The sequence below is a fragment of the Centrocercus urophasianus genome, unplaced genomic scaffold (genome assembly GCF_019232065.1).
Source record: "Centrocercus urophasianus isolate 14NV4802_14NV808 unplaced genomic scaffold, USGS_Curo_1.0 seq_10, whole genome shotgun sequence".
Taxonomy (NCBI): domain Eukaryota; kingdom Metazoa; phylum Chordata; class Aves; order Galliformes; family Phasianidae; genus Centrocercus; species Centrocercus urophasianus.
In genome coordinates, this window is record NW_024884142.1 from 38,455,369 (window position 1) to 38,472,667 (window position 17,299).

The following is a 17,299-nucleotide window of genomic DNA, read 5'->3' on the forward strand; positions in this document are numbered from 1 at the left end:
CAACATGGTTTTTATCACCATCACTGTAAAAAGGAATCTAAAAACCATCTAAGATACTCTTAAAAAGAAAAAGAAGAAAAGCATCTTTTGTTCTGTTTCTCTCCACCTCTTTGGCTTCAGTCTCATGCAAAGCTAAGGAGAACAGCAGTTGCTGTTTTAGAGCCGTTGCCTTTTAGAGCAGTGGGAAAAGCAAATGAGTTGTATCACATTTAAGACAAGGACTGCACTTCCTTTCTACTGAGGGCATTCAATGACTGCTTTGGAGCTCCAGCCTTTGCCCACAGCTGGCAGCTGGCTGACAGCGCTGTAGCCATACCTTGACCAGCTGGTCTTGCTTGCGCTCCAGCTCTCGGATTTCCTGGTTGAGAATCACTGCCACATGCTGTGGCTGGCTTCTGCACTTAGTACAGATCCCGTACTGGGTCAGTTCATCACACACGGGACAGTGTAAGGTCGTGAAATACTGCGAGATGGTGCCTTTCCGTCCTTCCAGCTCACTGCGGGCAGTGGAGGCAGTTTTCTGAATCTGTTAATAAAATTTAATGGAACAAAAATTAGGAGGGCAGTAACTTCCAAGAGAGCAGCTTGCTTTCTTTCTACAGTACAGAGATTCTTCTTTTTCAAGGAGAATAGAAGTAACAGCCTCTGGGGTGTGGGTTAATATGCAAATTATGAATGTGAACACATAAGCACAGCACTGGCCCGAAGTGAGGCACTGAATGGGGCCCACTCCTGCTGTGACTTGGTTCACTGGGAAGCTCGTGAGAAAAGAGAAAAACAGCAACCACGACATCCTCAGTCACCTGCTAAGGTCCCAGACTCTGCTCCTGCACTGGTCACCTGCAGGTGCTGCCCTGTTACATGCCTAAGATGCCCTGGCTGCACCACCAGTGGCTGCAAGCCTGGAAACAACCAGCTACATATTTCTGGTGATAGAGGTTTTTAACAAAGTGTTACTGCTGCTTGGGCACTCCCACCTCTACCATAAAGAGAAAGTCTTCAGAACATCTTAGAACAGCAAGAGTTCCAATATCCACTATCGTGAGACAGTGAGTACAGCCAAGCAGACAAATATACAGCTATTCCTCTAAAAATAAGCTATTACAGCAAAATATTATTTTGAGCTATGAAAGTGGTAAAAAAATGACAATGTCATCAGCCCTGAACAAAAGGACTGGAAGGAGAAATCGATTTGCTAAGTGAAAAAAATCACACTCAAGGTCTAAGAGTCAATCCTGCACATCTGGGCATCAAACCACAGCCCTGCAAAGTAAACAACTTCTACGTCACCTATCGAGGCCTGACTGTGTGAAAAACCATGATAAAAGCAAACACTGCACAGAGGCACCGCACTTGCAATCCCATTTGTTTTCAAACACGCTTACCCTTGGCAGCTCATGATACCAGCTGAAGACGTCTATGCCGATCAGTGAGAAGACCCTGGCCAGCGGTGGCAGAATCTGTTTGGTGATGTAGTAGGTGGCATTCAGCCTCAGGCTGGGGTCCTGCAGCACTTCGGCGGGCCGCCTCACCAGCTGGATGAGGGGCAGCCCAGGCATGCCGTACACAATGACATAGGGCACCCGCTCCCCAACCCGCGGTTCAGAGCGACGGTCGTAGGCGAGCATTCTCCTGTTTAGAAATAGATTTTGTAGTGCACGCAGGGACAAAGTACAAGCCAGGGAAACAACGAGGAAACCTCTACACCTGGTGATACGTTTAGTAGCTCTGCAAAAGTCTGAAGCTGATACCTATTACTAAGCACAGGACCGAGCTGTTTTATTTTTAGCATGCTAAAAATAAAACACGACCAAACCTGAGTATTATAAGCTGGAATATGAACCCTAATGCTATCTCCTCTTTCAGGTCACTTGGATTTGCATGCACGTTGCTTTCAAACTACCAGTTCCTTGAAGAAATATATTCACGAAGAACAGCAGCCATGGCACTAAGAAGAGCTCAGGCACCAAGAAAGCAAAGGATTGTTCAACTGGAAGAAAGCATCAACTGCAGGACACAAGTTTTGCTTACTTAAAAAGCACAAATTAATTAGAAGGTACTTTATGTTTAGCAAGGTAAAACTGGAAAATTTGCTTGTTCACATAATTCATTACAAATAGGCAATGTCAACTGGATGAATTACCAACTCCAGTACTAAAGGCACTTTATAAAAAGTGAAAAATCATACTGTATTTCACAGCACTATCAGACATTAGTATTGTTGTTTTAAGCTCTAAAATATATATGTAACATCCATGAGTGAATAATCTTTCTGCTCATCATGTCCTTTTACAAGAACTACTGCTGACAGCAGTGAACACATCATTTTACATGTCGATGTCTTGATAAGAGGCCTTACTCTTGAATTTGTCTGGCTTTTTCCAGGAACAAGCAATGGCTTTCTGATTCCTGATCTCTCTTCACATCCAAAAGAAACTCAGAGCCACCTACTGCAATAACATCTGATGGAGACATCTCTCTGCTACCTGTAACTAAGGTAGTACAAAGGTCAAGGCAAAAATCTATTATTAGTGCTTTTGCATTTCATTACCTGGTGATTTCCAGGGCTGGTACGCAGGATCCAGGCTTGTAAGCAGAGCTACCTCTGTACTCTTTTGCAAAGATGAAGTCTTGTATGCTGGCTTTTCCTTCCAGTAACTTCATGCATTGGTTCTGCACGTACTGTTTGATCTGACTTATGTCACGTGTTTCAAATAGCAGCTTGATAGAACACTCAAGTATCTTTAAAACCAAGGAGAAAGGTTATTTTTTAACTCAAAATAGGAAATTCAAAATAATGGAGTCAATTACATGCAAATATTAATATACTGTTTAGGAAAAGTATCAGTTGTGAACTAGAGTGTTAATGTGACAACTGGTTGCACTCTCTTGCACTCAAAGACATTCATAAACACGTTACTGAACAGTTTTTTTTTCTCAGGTTAACACAGATATGAGCCTGCAATTCACATATTCTGCTCTCACATTTGTTCTTTTTGTCAGGAAAGAACTACATATTATTGTCAGAAACAGAATTTATAACTATAAGGATTAAGAACAACATTTCTGGGATATTAGAAAATATCAAAGATAGCAATATAATCCCAATTTCTATCAGTCTGCTCTGAAATTTCACCGTGCTCAGGCAGTGGAATCGCTTTGGCAATTACAGAAGTTTTCCAGAGTATGAAAGAGAATGTTTTTTTTTTCCTGCCATTTAAGATGCTTTTCTAAGGTTTTCTGATCACCTCAGTGAACAAAAAAAATTGGGATTAAAAAGAAGAGTGGAAGTAAATCCTCCTAAGTGCTTGCCGTTCTTACTGGGATACATTTGTTTTGACTTGATTAAGAAGAAGAGTCTTTTCTTTTGTAAATCCCAATTCACAGCTCAAAATAAATAGGCAAGGAATTTTACTTTAAATGAATTCTTAGCAGAACTGGATTTTTGTTGGTGAGACATTTAGCAAACACCCTTTAGAGAAAAATCTGTCTCACTCACCTTGGAGTGAGTGGAGTTACTTCTCTGTAAAGTGAATTGGATCAATGACAGTCTTCAGAAGAACTTACATGGAGGTGAACCTTTTTATGGGCTTCATAGGGCCAAAAGGTAGTAGTTAAGGTGGAAACTACACGACTTTGTGATGCTGCACAAGATCTTCAATTTGTCTTTTAAATGACTCATACCAGAAAAACAAAGTCTCAGACAGCTCACAAAGACCAGAAACTCTGAGAAAGGATAAATGTACAATGAAATAACAGAATACTATGATTTTATTCAGGAAGAAATATCTAAGTATTATACCTTGGAAACAGCAGGACAGGAGTCCCTTCGGACAGTCTCTATGCCTTTTGCATCAAATACCGGGTCCTTCTGGTCCAGTGTTTCATACATGTAACCCACATACCTCTTTTTAGTTTGTAGGACACATGGCAAGTAGACCTGGAATGTTTAAGAAGAGAATTGACACACAGTATAATCTTCGTATCCTTACACTTTTCTGGATTGCAACAGTCAGCATTCTTAATGCAAATGTACTCTTTTTTAAAAAAGACAAGAACTTTATTTCAGAAACCTTTCTCTGCTGAAGTAATGGTGTTTGAACTTTCTGTTCTCAAACATCACCTTTTTGAAGCCTATGCCTAAGACTGGTCTCCTTATACATGGATTTTTAGGGTTAAGGTCTCTTTTACCTATTCCCTGTAACCTCTGATTTCATTGTCAATTGTCTCAGTATTCACTGACCAGTTTTAGAAGAAAGAATGGGGAGTATTTGCTTCTCAATATTATTAGGACTGTCCCACATCTTCCTGGCTCTCTTGATAAGAGGGAGCAGTGACTTTAGCAGGCTGAAGAGGACCCTGCACATAGGTGACTATGTGAGGCACTTCTTTACCAGATGCTCCAGCTTTGAGTCTGTGTATATTGAGAATTTTCCTGTCTTAGGAAGCCACTCTACAAGAAAACTCAGTATTTTGAGCCCCAGGACACATAAAGTGAAGCACTAAGACATGTATTCAAATGTATCTCAAAACCTCATTATTTTTTCTGGCCAATTCAGACTAATGACACAGAATTACCTCAAAGAAGTGGGAAAGGCCTCTGTACATCTGTCAGTGAGGAAAGGTTTCTGCCTTCCACAGATATCCTGACTTCTCTTGCTAATATTTTTTCTGCTGTATTTTCAGTGAAAAATGTCAATTTGCTGACAATTCTGACTGAACCTCTTGCATCTGGTCTGTACATTAAGAATTTCAAGAACATCTGAACCGATCACTAATGACTTTCCCAGGATAAACCTCCACCAAAATTAGTATCACATTGCCTTGCTCTTCTATAAAAAGCTTACTGTCATCAGTACTTTTTCCAAAAGCCTACTGAATGAATGTTTGTCATTCTCATTTTATATGTATATGTATAACACACACATATCCTGAAGTGTGTGAAAGCTGACAAGAATAAACATCTGGTTAGTAGTTAATACACTGGAATCTCTTTAAGGGTTGGTTTACATTCTCTCTAACTGAGTTTGTTTCCTTCTATGTATATAATACCAAACTGAGGGAGACATTTCCAAAACTTAATGAAAAGGGAACTTCAAACTGTCTGGTGCTGGCAGTGCAACAGGCCACCAGGCACCCAGATGTGAAAGTGGGAGTAGCTCTCTTTGCTTTCAGTCTGCAGCATTCTTCTGACAAGATCACTACGGCATTACGAAGGAGCTGGCAATACACCCACAAGAACAGTACAGTGCACGACTGTTGTTTATAATTTCATTACGTTTAAGTCCAGAAAAATCTTTTATCTTCACAACGCTTTCAACTCAACACATTTGAAGTAAAACATTCTTCCTTTACCTTTTCAAACTTCAGTTTAACAGGTTTGGGGTTTGTCGCTGTTACAGCTTCAGCAATTTCTTGACCAATCTTGAAAGATTGCTCCTTAGTGGCTCCTTTCAAGAGTACAAACATGCTGCAAGAAATCAGACATAGGAAATAAGACTAAATTTGTCCAACGTAGTTTCTGAAGCTTATGAGCTAGTTTCCTGATGGCAAGGCAAAAACACACGGTTATAAATTCGGTTCAATTCTATCATATTGAAAAGCCAAAAACCTGAGAAACTTCAGTATTCAGTGGAAAATTAGGAGTGCCAAAGGCACGATGAATGCTGAGGGCTGCAAGTGTGACTACTCCAGGCACTGCAAAACTTCTGAGTTCTGAGAGAACTGTAGGGACCTCTGGGTATATATAGTGCTTCTTTCACTATGGCCAGCAAGAGGATCTAACTTCCTTCCCCTAGAAGTTCTTTTTTCAGAGTATGTGTAACTACGACAAATCTACTATCTTTGAAATTTGAAGTCTTTCACCACTTCTGGCTGAAATTGCACACTGGATTCACAAGTCATTAAAGAGGAACAACCAGATCAACTTTGTTTCTCAGGGCAGAGAAATGATCAGGCAGACTCATCATTTTATGCTTTGGTGGCTGCTTCTGAATTGCATCCACACATGAAGCTTAAAAGAGGTTTTCCTCTAAGCATCAGCATGCAATATCTATTTTCCAACAAGAATGTCATCAGGAACAGGCACAAAAATACTCATCAAAGAAGAGTTATATTACTTAACAGCAGAAAAAAAAAAAAATTCTCTTCTTCCTGTTCCATAACATTTCCTAAAGAAAGAAAACCCTCTAAGCGCTCTCTGAGAGTCCTGAAAAAAAACTCCAGGAACATAAACAATCTTTACTTTGCATTATTTTGCAAGACAATAAGCAACACCCCAAAAAGGGGTCATGTACCTTTTTCAGTATGGTAAGTCCTTGTTGTTGAGACAACAGAAAAATGTATCTACGAAGAACTGCTATGGTTTATTACCTGTCTGTATCTCCATACACAACGTGAGCACCCCATTTTTTGGTATCATTCACCAGTTTTATAGCACGCTCCAATGTTTCTCTGGCTTTGTGGACAATGCTGTCCCCAAGCTGCAATGTTAAAGAGAAATTGAAATTCTTTATTCTAATGCTGAAACTCTTAGTGAATACAGTCTAAACTGATTTGATCTGCTTATGAAAACTACTATATAGAGACACTGTATTATATTTCATGGCTTAAAAGAATATAATAAATTAAAAATAAAAAGCTTGCTTACACCACACCATCATAGCAGGAATTAAAAGAAGAGTGATCAAATTATTACAAAAGAATTAAAATAAAATTTGGTTTAAACTTCTTCAGGCACATGAAAAGCAGGAGAACAAGAAAATACTGCTTAGGATTGCTTTATTCAGTGTTTGGGTTCGATGATTCCTCCTTTTATAGCAAGTACAAAACAGCTATGACGTTTTGTTTTATTTCCACCAGTAGAATTGTAATCCAGTTTACCTTTGGAGAAATTACTATAGAAATGCCAAATCCAATTTTTTTTTTTTTTTTCTAATGGGAAAAAGAAAAGCAATACTTTTTTTTTTTTTTTTTTTTTTTAATAAAAAAGATAACAAATACCAAATTTAATACAAATAAAGAATAGCTATTACAATGCTTCTCCGATTATAGAATGCTCTGGGTTGGAAGGGACCTTTAAGATCATCTAGTTCCAGCCCCCCTGCTATAGGCAGGGACACTTCCCATAGACCAGGTTGCTCACAGCTCCACCCAGCCTGGCCTTTAATGCTTCCGGGGTGGGTTAAATACATTTCAAATAATAATACTGTGTTATCTGTCTATACATTAAGAACAGTGTATTTTTCAGTTTTTCTGCATTTTTATCTGCAACCCTTACCTCAATACATGGCATTCTTCCAGAAAAATTAGCAGCAGTATAACCATATGTAAAATTAGCTATATATTTAAGACCTAACTGACGAGCTTCAAGCATTCGAGTTATAGCCTTGTCATGTTTGTAAGCCTTCATGGACTGTTTCACCATTATCCTTGTCTTCAGGATTTCTTCAAGCATTCTCGGCAGCACGCCCTTTCTTACTGAAGGCTGACATAAAGAGAACAAGGAAAAGAATTACATTTAAAAGCTTTGCCTAAATAGTTAAGAGTAGAAGCAAAACCTAGAATCTTTAGATAATCACTGATAAGAAGACAAATTAACAAGATGCCCTAGGCACCAATGGTTTAGCTCTTCATGTAAATATAAGTAACAATACAACAATACAAGTAATGTAGAATACAGGCAAAGCTCTTAAGGGCGGGATTAACAGCTTTTTGTTGTTCTCATCAGCTCTGCTAAAGTAATCTTTTGCTAACCTTTTTAACAAAAATGGTACTTCAACAGTTAACTCGCTCTATTAATTCTGAAAGCATCAGAAGGTGAAGGAACATTATCCTCTAAAAATTCTACAAGCATTCTTTACCTAAACTTTTGTTTTACATTAATTCATATATTTAATGTATGTTGATGACTGGCTAATTACTTGTAAATGCTTCAGGCCATATTTATTAATTCATTATAAATCAGCCAGCAATACACGCAGCATAAAATGAGAGCAGTATAAATCAAGTCAGGGAGTTTCATCTCCCAAGCCATGATGCTTTGTCTGGGAAAGCTCACTGGTTTTCATCCAGGAGAAGAATGAAGTGTTATGTGCAGATAATTACTGTTTGATCCCCAAATTGCACAAGTGAAATATACAGTTTAATTATAGATGAAGTCAGTCTTTGGTATAAGAGAAAGCATAAAGATGACATTTTATTTTCTGAACTGCCATAAGTTCAGTACTCTGACAAGTATCAACAAACACTGGGAAATGAGACTAAGCCTCCCTCCTGTTCCATCTGCTCTTAATGCAGCCAAATTTAAACTGCAACATCAATTTCATCTTGAGCTAGTGAGCCAACAGGAAGTGAAAATGCCTGTCACACAGCACTGACATCATTACCTTGACAAAAGCCACACCACTGGGTGACACTGTGATATCATGCCTAATCTGGTAAAGCAAATCAGGAGGTACTCTCAGAGAGGTGCAGCCAAATTTGAATGCATCATATCTGATAAAAGAAAAATTAAAGATGAACATCATTCGTTCGTTCATTCATTTACAGCCCAATGAAGCAAAAACACCAACTCATATTAAAATGCGATAATGCCAGCAAGGACAGAATGAAAATTACAGTCTCAGGTACAGACAGACCATCATTTGAATTTTTTTTAGCTTCAAACAAAACATTCAAGGAGTGAAGAAATAATACATGGCTAAATTCCACAGAGGGTAATTTACCCATCCCTTCATTAATGAGTTATTTCCAAATACTGAGTTAGTGGGAGCAAACAATCGCACAGCAATCTTGTATGGAAGCTACACATGCCTACCAAGTAACACATTGCATATATTTCCTTCCTATTAGTTCAGAATTTCAAATCTGAAACTTGAAATTCTGCTGATGACACCCAGTAATCACTGCATACATCTTTCTTTTCTTCCAAATACTATTTTATAAAGGTGATTATAACAAACAGTAAGATTTTCCTTTTTCCCCAATTAAGAGAACTACTGCTAAGATCAAGAAGCTACACAGAATAACTAACTGCATCTTTTCATTTTGCATCGTTAAGACAAGAGTGAACTGCAACAGTTAAAAGAGGACAACAACAACTTATGAACACACTGTGGAAAAATACTAGTCCTGTTTTGAAAACAGACAATGGATTTATACAGTGTTTCAATTTGTTCTGAAGCAATATTAAAAACTAGCATCACCACAGTAATGGAATACATGCCCATACAAGCACAAACACAGATTACTACTATTGTTATGCACATACATACATCCACATGGTAAACCTTTATCATCTCATATTTTGTAACAGAAAATGGGGCTATTCATATACATCCATGATTTCCAACAACATGTGAGGGTTCTCAGTATCTTACAAAAGATGCTGACATCTCTGCTGAACCAAAGTTCACAAGAAACAAAAATAACTTACTTTCCTAAGTTTTCAACAGGTCCCAGACAGGTAGAAAAGCAGTAGTTGTATGCGATCACAATGGAAGGATACAATGACTGGAAGTCTAGCACAAGAACAGCATTGCTGTAGAAGCGGGATTCGGGCTCCATTATTAAGGGAACGCACTGAGGGGCCTTCATTTGAGCTCGCTGCTGGATACTGGGTGTCACAGGGATGTAATTCATTGGCTTGGCAACACGCAGCATCATAGATTCCACACGGTACTGTAAGAAACAGTGGATACAGACATTATCATTTCAAAAACATAGAATAAAGATGGTTATATTAAAACTATATAAGTATCTACTTAGATTTCCTGAGTTTAGTGCACAGTTGTTTTTGAAAATAAAGAGCAATACTCTTATTTTTCATGCACACTTTCTATCACATTTAATTGAACTTTTTTTGTGTTTCCTCATCATTTAGCCATACCCATTAAAAATGAAGTACTTCTGATTTACATCTATGTAAAAAAAAAGCATCCGGTTCAGGATAAAAATTAAAAATCCAACAGGCTCCAACAATATTATACGACCATGTTACAATCAGTGAATGAATTTGCTAATCTACATTTTAGTCAGACTTGCAAAACTGATATAAAAAAAGATATAAAATGCAGCTGATTTGTTTACCATTTGCTTTAGGAATTTGCACAGAAATTTTACGTAAGCAGTCCAGAAAACAGAGAAATGGCATGCAAGTTCTGTAAGTTAGTACTTGTGTCTCCAAGGTTGCGACTGTGCAAGATAACTAGAATATATTTGGCAGCAAAAGAATCAAGGCAGGAATATGTAAACCCATATCTCAAGTCGCCTTTTGGATTTTAAAGCTTTGCAGTGGGTATCATGCTTTCTCCCTCATGATGCTACAAAATAGTATAGGAAGAATAAATTTAACAAAGACTTTTAGATATTGCAAAGGGATATATGTGGAGGCTGCCACATTAGAGAGAAATCAGCTCCAATTGTTTATATATTATTCAATATTTACAAGCACTAAGACTACGTAATCACTCACTATATCTATTTTCAATAAAAAAAAACCAAAACAGCTGAAAATTATGTACATAGATGGCAAAGGACTGAAAATCCTGAAAAAAAAATCCTACACAGTCCTAAGACCCCCTGCTTTGTCAGCAATTAAATCACTATTCCAAAGCCCTTTGCCTGATGTATTATATACTCAGTCATTGTACTGAACTGATTTGGTAGTTTCCTTAATTTAGATACTCTAAATGAAATTACAGAGCCAATAGCTTTCACAAGATCCTATCACCTTACAAACAGACTGCAAAGTGCAATTGTACTGTAGCATAAGCCGTTGTTGTCTCTGTAAACTTGTGTATGCAGTGATGGGCTCAGATGTGTGAAGAGATGGTCGGGGTGTCAATCTGTGCAAGAGCTAATTTTTTTTTTCTTCTATTTTTCAGCAACTTCTTCAACTACCTGACTAATAATCCACACTATGAACATCTCATGTTAGAATTGTTTAGTAAGCTATGGAATATTCAAGACAGCTTAACAAGAAAAAAATGAACTTCTGAAAACTCTTGTAAAGCTTAATAAAAGACACTTAAAAACATGCACAAAATTAACTGAAAACCTTCCTAGCACTATTTAATCTTAACATCTTTTTTAGATAAGGAGAAAAGGAACATATTCCTAAGATGCAGTGATAATTCTGAGTGAAAAAAAAATAAAAATCTGAGGTGACTGGGAGTTGTTGCAACTTGCCATTTTAGTGAACTAGAAAGTTTCAGTGGTAGAAAAAAAAATGCTCACAGAAGGAAAGAGAAAAGAACAGTCAGGATAGAAAATGCTGCATGTTTCTGTTGCTCACTCCCACTCACAGCCATCCGAGAAAATGACAGGCAGAACAGTCTTTGCAGGCTGCAATCATGATAGTTGAAGCGTAACTACAATTGGCAGTGTGCCAGTCACACCCTCCCTGTCCCTAACTGCATTTCTCTTCCCTTACTCCAACAGGAGCACTTATTTTTTCTGTAATACAGTATGCCAATTCAGAGAGCTGAACTGGCAAATACCTATCAAACACTCCTTTCTCCTCACCTTCAGCTCCCCATCAGCAAAAAGTTAAAAAAAAATAAAATAAAATAGGGCTGGTATAGCTCTGCATGAACAAAAACATGCACAGGGTTAAGAGCTGACACAGGCAAGTGCAGTCAGGGAAAATAGGTGGCAACATTTTAAAAGTGGCTTTATTCACTTCCATTTTTAATTCGTTAAGGAAATGCAGCCTCAGCCACTCTAGTTTTTGGCTGGCTTAAGACATCAGCTGTTTAGGACATTCGCTTCTAAGTTGTCTTTCTGTTGACAGAATTTGGCAAAGTAATCAAATCCTGGTCAGCTAGCGGTCTATTAAAACAGAAAGCAGAAAGATGGTAGGCAAGACAACAGAAGAGCAAACACATTAGTGAGAACAGGTCTTGCATTTCAGGTGCTGTTCATGTCTCACACGAAGCTGTGAAAACAGCCTAGACAATCGGAACCTGGGCGAGGTAAGTCCTTCTAAGCCATGGAGACTCCTGGTGTCCAAAGGAAAGAGCAAAGTAAATCTGTCCCGCTTCCTTTTCTTTTGATGTCAGCATCAAATTAACAGAACTATGCACCTGGCATTACATCTGTACTTCATAAAGCAAGAGTGTTTCCTGTCTTACTGTCAAATCTCACCCAGTGATCTCCCGGACAGGAGATGTCACTTATAACACACACAGAGTTGTTCTGCCTGCCGTGGAAGAAAATCATCTCCTCTCTAAGATATGCTTTATTATCTCACTTGATATCTTAAAAAGTGTTCATTTCCAGACTCATGTAAGTGTGAAAAATATCAACCTACAATAAAAATTTAGTGTTTCAAAAGTCCGTAGAGGAGATTCACTGGAATAATTACATTTGGGGCACTCTTAATTATTTTCAGTAGCTATTTTTAATATCTGACACTAATTATTCAATCTGTTCTTATTGCTTTTGCGTTGCCTTTCTTAATGTTTAATTTTCACATTATACAGAACTGTGCTCCGACCTTATAAAAATACTTACAGTGGCTCTAAACATATACTAATGTACATAAACATTTTGTAACGACTACTTTGCTTTTGTGAAGCGTAAGGAAAACTAAATCTTACCTGGGAGCCTCTTGTTAAAACATGTAAGAACTGAATGCCAAAAAGCCTCGCCATTTCACTTGTTCTGTCGATCAAATCCAGTTTTCGTAACAACTGGAGGTTCCCATGGACTCGGCTAACATAATGATCAACCATTTTCCATCTGTGAAAGTGAACACCTTGTTATATAATTAGGAGAGTGCTGCTCTAAGAAAAATATATTTTGATGACAGCTTATTACAAACAAACAAATAACATGCTCCTTAGGATGTTTTCATACAGTTCTTTCAAAAATGTGGCACATGTACACTTACATATTCTAAAGATACACACAGAATGTGATATAGTAACCTACTGCTAAGGCACACTGCAATAACATGCTATACTCTGTTTTCCTTATCATAGAATCACAGAATTGCTCAGGTTGGAAAAGACCTTAAAGATCAAGTCCAACCACAACCTGACCATTACCTATATTATCCTAACTCAAACAACCCTCTGCTAAATCATGTCCCTGAGCACCACATCCAAATGGTTTTTAAACACATCCAGGGATGGTGAGTCAACCACCTCCCTGGGGAGCCTATTCCACTGCTTACCAACCCTTTCTGTAAAGAAGTTTTTCCTGATATCCAACCTAATCTCTTCTAGCACAACTTGAGGCTATTTCCCCTCATCCTGTCACCTGTCACCAGTGAGAAGAAAACAACCCAGCTTTCACTGTAAGCACCTTTCAGATATTGGAAGAGAGCAAATAAGGTCTCCCCCTCAGCCTCCTCTTCTCCAGACTAAACAGCCCCGATTCCTTTAGTTGTTCCTCATGGGACATATTCTCCAAGCCTTCACAAGCCTTGTTGCCCTTCTTTGGACCTGCTCCAGCACCTCAATGCCCTTTCTGTGCTGAGGTGCCCAAAACTGAAACTTGAGGTGAGGTCTCACCGGTGACAAGTACAGCGACAGGATTACTTCCCTAGTCCTGCTCAACACACCATTCCTCATACAAGCCAGGATGCCATTGGCCTTCTTGGCCACACTTCTTGGGCACACTGCTGGCTCATATTCAGCTGACCATCAGTACACCAAGGTCCCCTTCTGTCAGGCAGCTTTCCAGTCACTCCTCCCCAAGACTGTAGGGTTGTCTGGGGTTGTTGTGACCAAAATGCAGGACACTTGGTACTAATGAAACTCACAGTTTACCTTGGCCCATCAATCCAGCCAACAGAATCATAGAATCCTTTGAGTTCCACAGACCCTACTAAAGAGCCTGTTCCCTTCTTTCCTGTAGCTCCCATTTAGATACTGAAAGGCTGCTATCAGGTCACTTCGCAGCCTTCTCCTCTCCAGACTGAACAGCCCCAGCTCTCTCAGACTGTCCTCATAGCAGAGGTGTTCCACTCCACGGATTATTTTTGCGGCCCTGCTCTGAATATGCTCCAACAGGTCTCTGTCTCACCTGTACTGAGGACTACCTGGATGCAGTACTCCAGGTGAGGCCTCACCAGTGCAGAGCAGAGGAGCAGGATCACCTCCCTCGACCTGCTGGCCATACTTCTTCCAATGCAGCCCAAGATACAGCTGGCTTTCTGGGCTGCAAGGGCACATTGCCAGCTCGTATCCAGCTTCCCATCCACCAGTACTTCCAGGTCTTTTTTGGAAGGGCTGTGCTCAATCCCTTCATCCCCAGCTTGTACGGGTAGTAAGGATCGCCTCGATCCAGGTGGATTTGGATTTGTTGAACCTCATGAGGTTCACCTGGGCCCACTGCTGAGGCCTGTCGATGTCTCTCTTATCACCCTGAAAAATTACTAAACCAGAAACTTTAGCTTCTCTTCATCTGTTTACATGCTTTTTTTGTGTGTTTTTGTTGTTGTTTATTTGTTTCTTTTTTTTCTTGAGTGGACTTTTGTGGCAATAACCTTTCACGGAGTTTGTTGAATTTAAATTTGTAATTTCACTAAACTAAGTTCCCACATAGTCCAAAAGTACTTAAGATATCAAACGTGTGTTATGAAAGACATTCAAATCAGTACTCACACTAATATGAATTGCTGACATGACACAACACCAAAACACTCCAAGGAAGAGTGAAGCCCACTGTGATACATGTCATTTACAGACATTTTTAAGCAGCTATAGCTAGTGCCTGAACATCTTGTACACTGTTCTGTACTATTCTTAAGCCTAGCTTGGATGGCATGCACTGCAAAGTAAAACAGAAACCTGCCAGTTTGTTAGAAATCCTTCTGATGAATCCTATATACAAAATAAAGATCCTACAGAACTTCAAAGCAGTACTCTATTCAGACATGCTGGAACTGCAACTTAAAATTGCTTTGCTATTTTAAAAAGAAAAACAAAAACATCATATTGAGGGTATAACTATACAATAGAACACATCAGAACAGCAGAGTAAACAAGTTCATGTTGATGGATGTAGATTGTTCTAGTGCATCAGCTAAATTGTTTATTTCTCTCTATGTTGATTTTAGCTTGAATTTGCCCTTATGCTGAGAATCTGGCCTTAGAAAGAACAAACAAAAATCTCTTAAAAATGGATTACCTGTAGACATCCGCCTTGTTATCAAACCAGTCAGACAGGACTCGGAAAGTAAACAGAGGAAAACGTTGATGAAGAACATGAAAGCCCACATTTTCAAAGGTGTAATTCATTAGATTCACCTACAAAAATGCAGAGGATGTGTTAACATGCACAAAGTCTTTCACAGTTAAGGAAATCTTTACTTCTAAAGAATGCTAACAACTAATTTATTGCCTTTTTATTAGTATTCTTTGTTACCTAAGTGTAAACATCTATATTTAGAAGTCCCTAACTATTTACAAGTCATAAAATAATATCCTTCATCAATTGAACAGACTACACAGAATTAGAGATCACAAAGACCGGGTCTGATCAGAACAAAGTCTTTTAAGATTGAATCAGCTGACTGTTGAATGTGAAGTTATGAACAGCAGAACAAGTAAATCTGAGAACTCAAAATAAGTACTTAATTTAGTACAAGTGCTGTAGTAGCTGATTTGTTAAAACAGCTAAGTTGGCTTCAGTATTTTACATTTTAGTGACACACAAAATCTATTCTCAAAGAGTAGGAGACAGATCTGAAAAGGTGCACAGAAACAGAAAGGTACATAAATTACATTATTTTTCAACAGTATACAATAATCAGAAAAGCATAAAATCAATACATTAAACTGCTTTTAAACATTACCTCATTTCTCATCATTCTCCAAATATTTAAGATAATTCTCCCAACAATATTTATTTCACTCATTGTATCCGACCCATATTCATCCAGCTCAGCTGCGAATCTGTTCTCTTTATTATCATCTAATGGCATTAAAAGAAAATATATTGAGACAAGTTAGAGTCCAGTCAACATTATCCCTCTGCTCATTCAAAGGGGTTTACAAAAATAATACTAATTGTACAAGATTGCTAAACAAAATTTCTCCAAGTTTTTCCACTCTTTCCACTCTCTGAAGATAACTTTTCGGTTTCACTGGTGTCCATGGCAATGTATTCTCCATAGTGGATATTTTGGCTAAGCAACGCTGATGTAACATGAGAGCTAGCTGCAAGTTTATTAGTGCATAATACACACATGAAAAGTGATTTCAGCCCAGAAAAAATTATAACTCAAGGTTTTACTTCTAATGTTTTTACACAATTACCAAGTCATAGGAGAGAAAACTCAGCACTTTTTATTCTGTGAAAGCAAAAGCATTACAGTGGGAAGAGGTACAAGTAAGTTCTAGATAGCACAAATGAGAGAAAAGGAAACACAAAGGAACAAATGCAGAGGCAGAAGTAGCAATCTGACTTTCTGTAACACAGTGGTGATTTCCCCATAAGAAAGATAATCTTTTTCCATCTTGTCTTTTTTCTTTTTTGATACATTGAAATATTGTAACACAGGAGAAGACAGTCTCTGGTACATATTCCTTGAAAATGTCATTTGTTCAGAAAACCTGAAGCTACAGGTTTGGTATTCTTTCCTGAAAAATCTAACAAAAGCGAGGAACTTACATTTTACCCCCCCTTTTTTTTCTATATTTTAAATTGGAGGCAGAAATTACCTCAGCATTTTTCTAAGACTGCCTACTTTCTCCAGCATTACTCTGGTACTTCTCTTCTGACTTCCTTCGGAGATTCACTATGCATCTCAAGCTCCCTGCATGTCTTGCTGGTAAACACAGGTGACTGAGGATACTGTGGTCACAAGAGACCCACTCCCCCATCAAGCAAGGGAATTTGGATACAAGGTGCATTACAGAATTACAAAAACCTGCAATGTCTACAACTGGCATGGGGAATACATCACAGAACCATCTGAGCCTCTTTGGAAGGAGAACTGGATATTTTTCCTACCTTTCAAGTGTATGAGATGAAATAAAAAGCAGCCTCCCCTCATCCTATTCCCTACTCTCTGCTGTTGAGTTGTGATGCAAAGAGGGAAACAGGAGTACACAGTGCACACAGAAAAAAAAATGCCACTCAGTTCAGGCACAGTACTCTCTTATCTTGCTGTGTGTTCTAATGACTTATGTACAGTTCACTTCTAAATGGCAGAGGCAGCACCAGACTCAGCCAATAAAGCCAAACCAGAGAGAAGTCCAGCTTTCTTTAAGTTGAAATCACAGGAAAGGGAAGGATAAATACCTTCCATCTATATTTCAAAAGGAAGAAAGAGCAGCATGCT

At 38.5% G+C, this 17,299-nt stretch overlaps 1 protein-coding gene across 1 annotated transcript in view; it reads right to left on the reverse strand.

The window, feature by feature from the left end:
• Nucleotides 1-17,299, reverse strand: part of REV3L (REV3 like, DNA directed polymerase zeta catalytic subunit) — a 113,266-nt gene that overhangs the window by 2,948 nt on the left and 93,019 nt on the right. Inside the window, exons 20-31 of the mRNA XM_042811614.1 lie at nt 15,809-15,927; nt 15,142-15,260; nt 12,603-12,744; nt 9,437-9,681; nt 8,388-8,496; nt 7,280-7,486; nt 6,373-6,482; nt 5,356-5,470; nt 3,803-3,940; nt 2,552-2,742; nt 1,386-1,632; nt 317-526 (exon numbers count right to left, since the gene is read on the reverse strand). Coding sequence (XP_042667548.1) covers nt 317-526; nt 1,386-1,632; nt 2,552-2,742; nt 3,803-3,940; nt 5,356-5,470; nt 6,373-6,482; nt 7,280-7,486; nt 8,388-8,496; nt 9,437-9,681; nt 12,603-12,744; nt 15,142-15,260; nt 15,809-15,927 — 1,952 coding nt within the window. The remainder of the gene's footprint in view (nt 1-316; nt 527-1,385; nt 1,633-2,551; nt 2,743-3,802; nt 3,941-5,355; nt 5,471-6,372; nt 6,483-7,279; nt 7,487-8,387; nt 8,497-9,436; nt 9,682-12,602; nt 12,745-15,141; nt 15,261-15,808; nt 15,928-17,299) is intronic.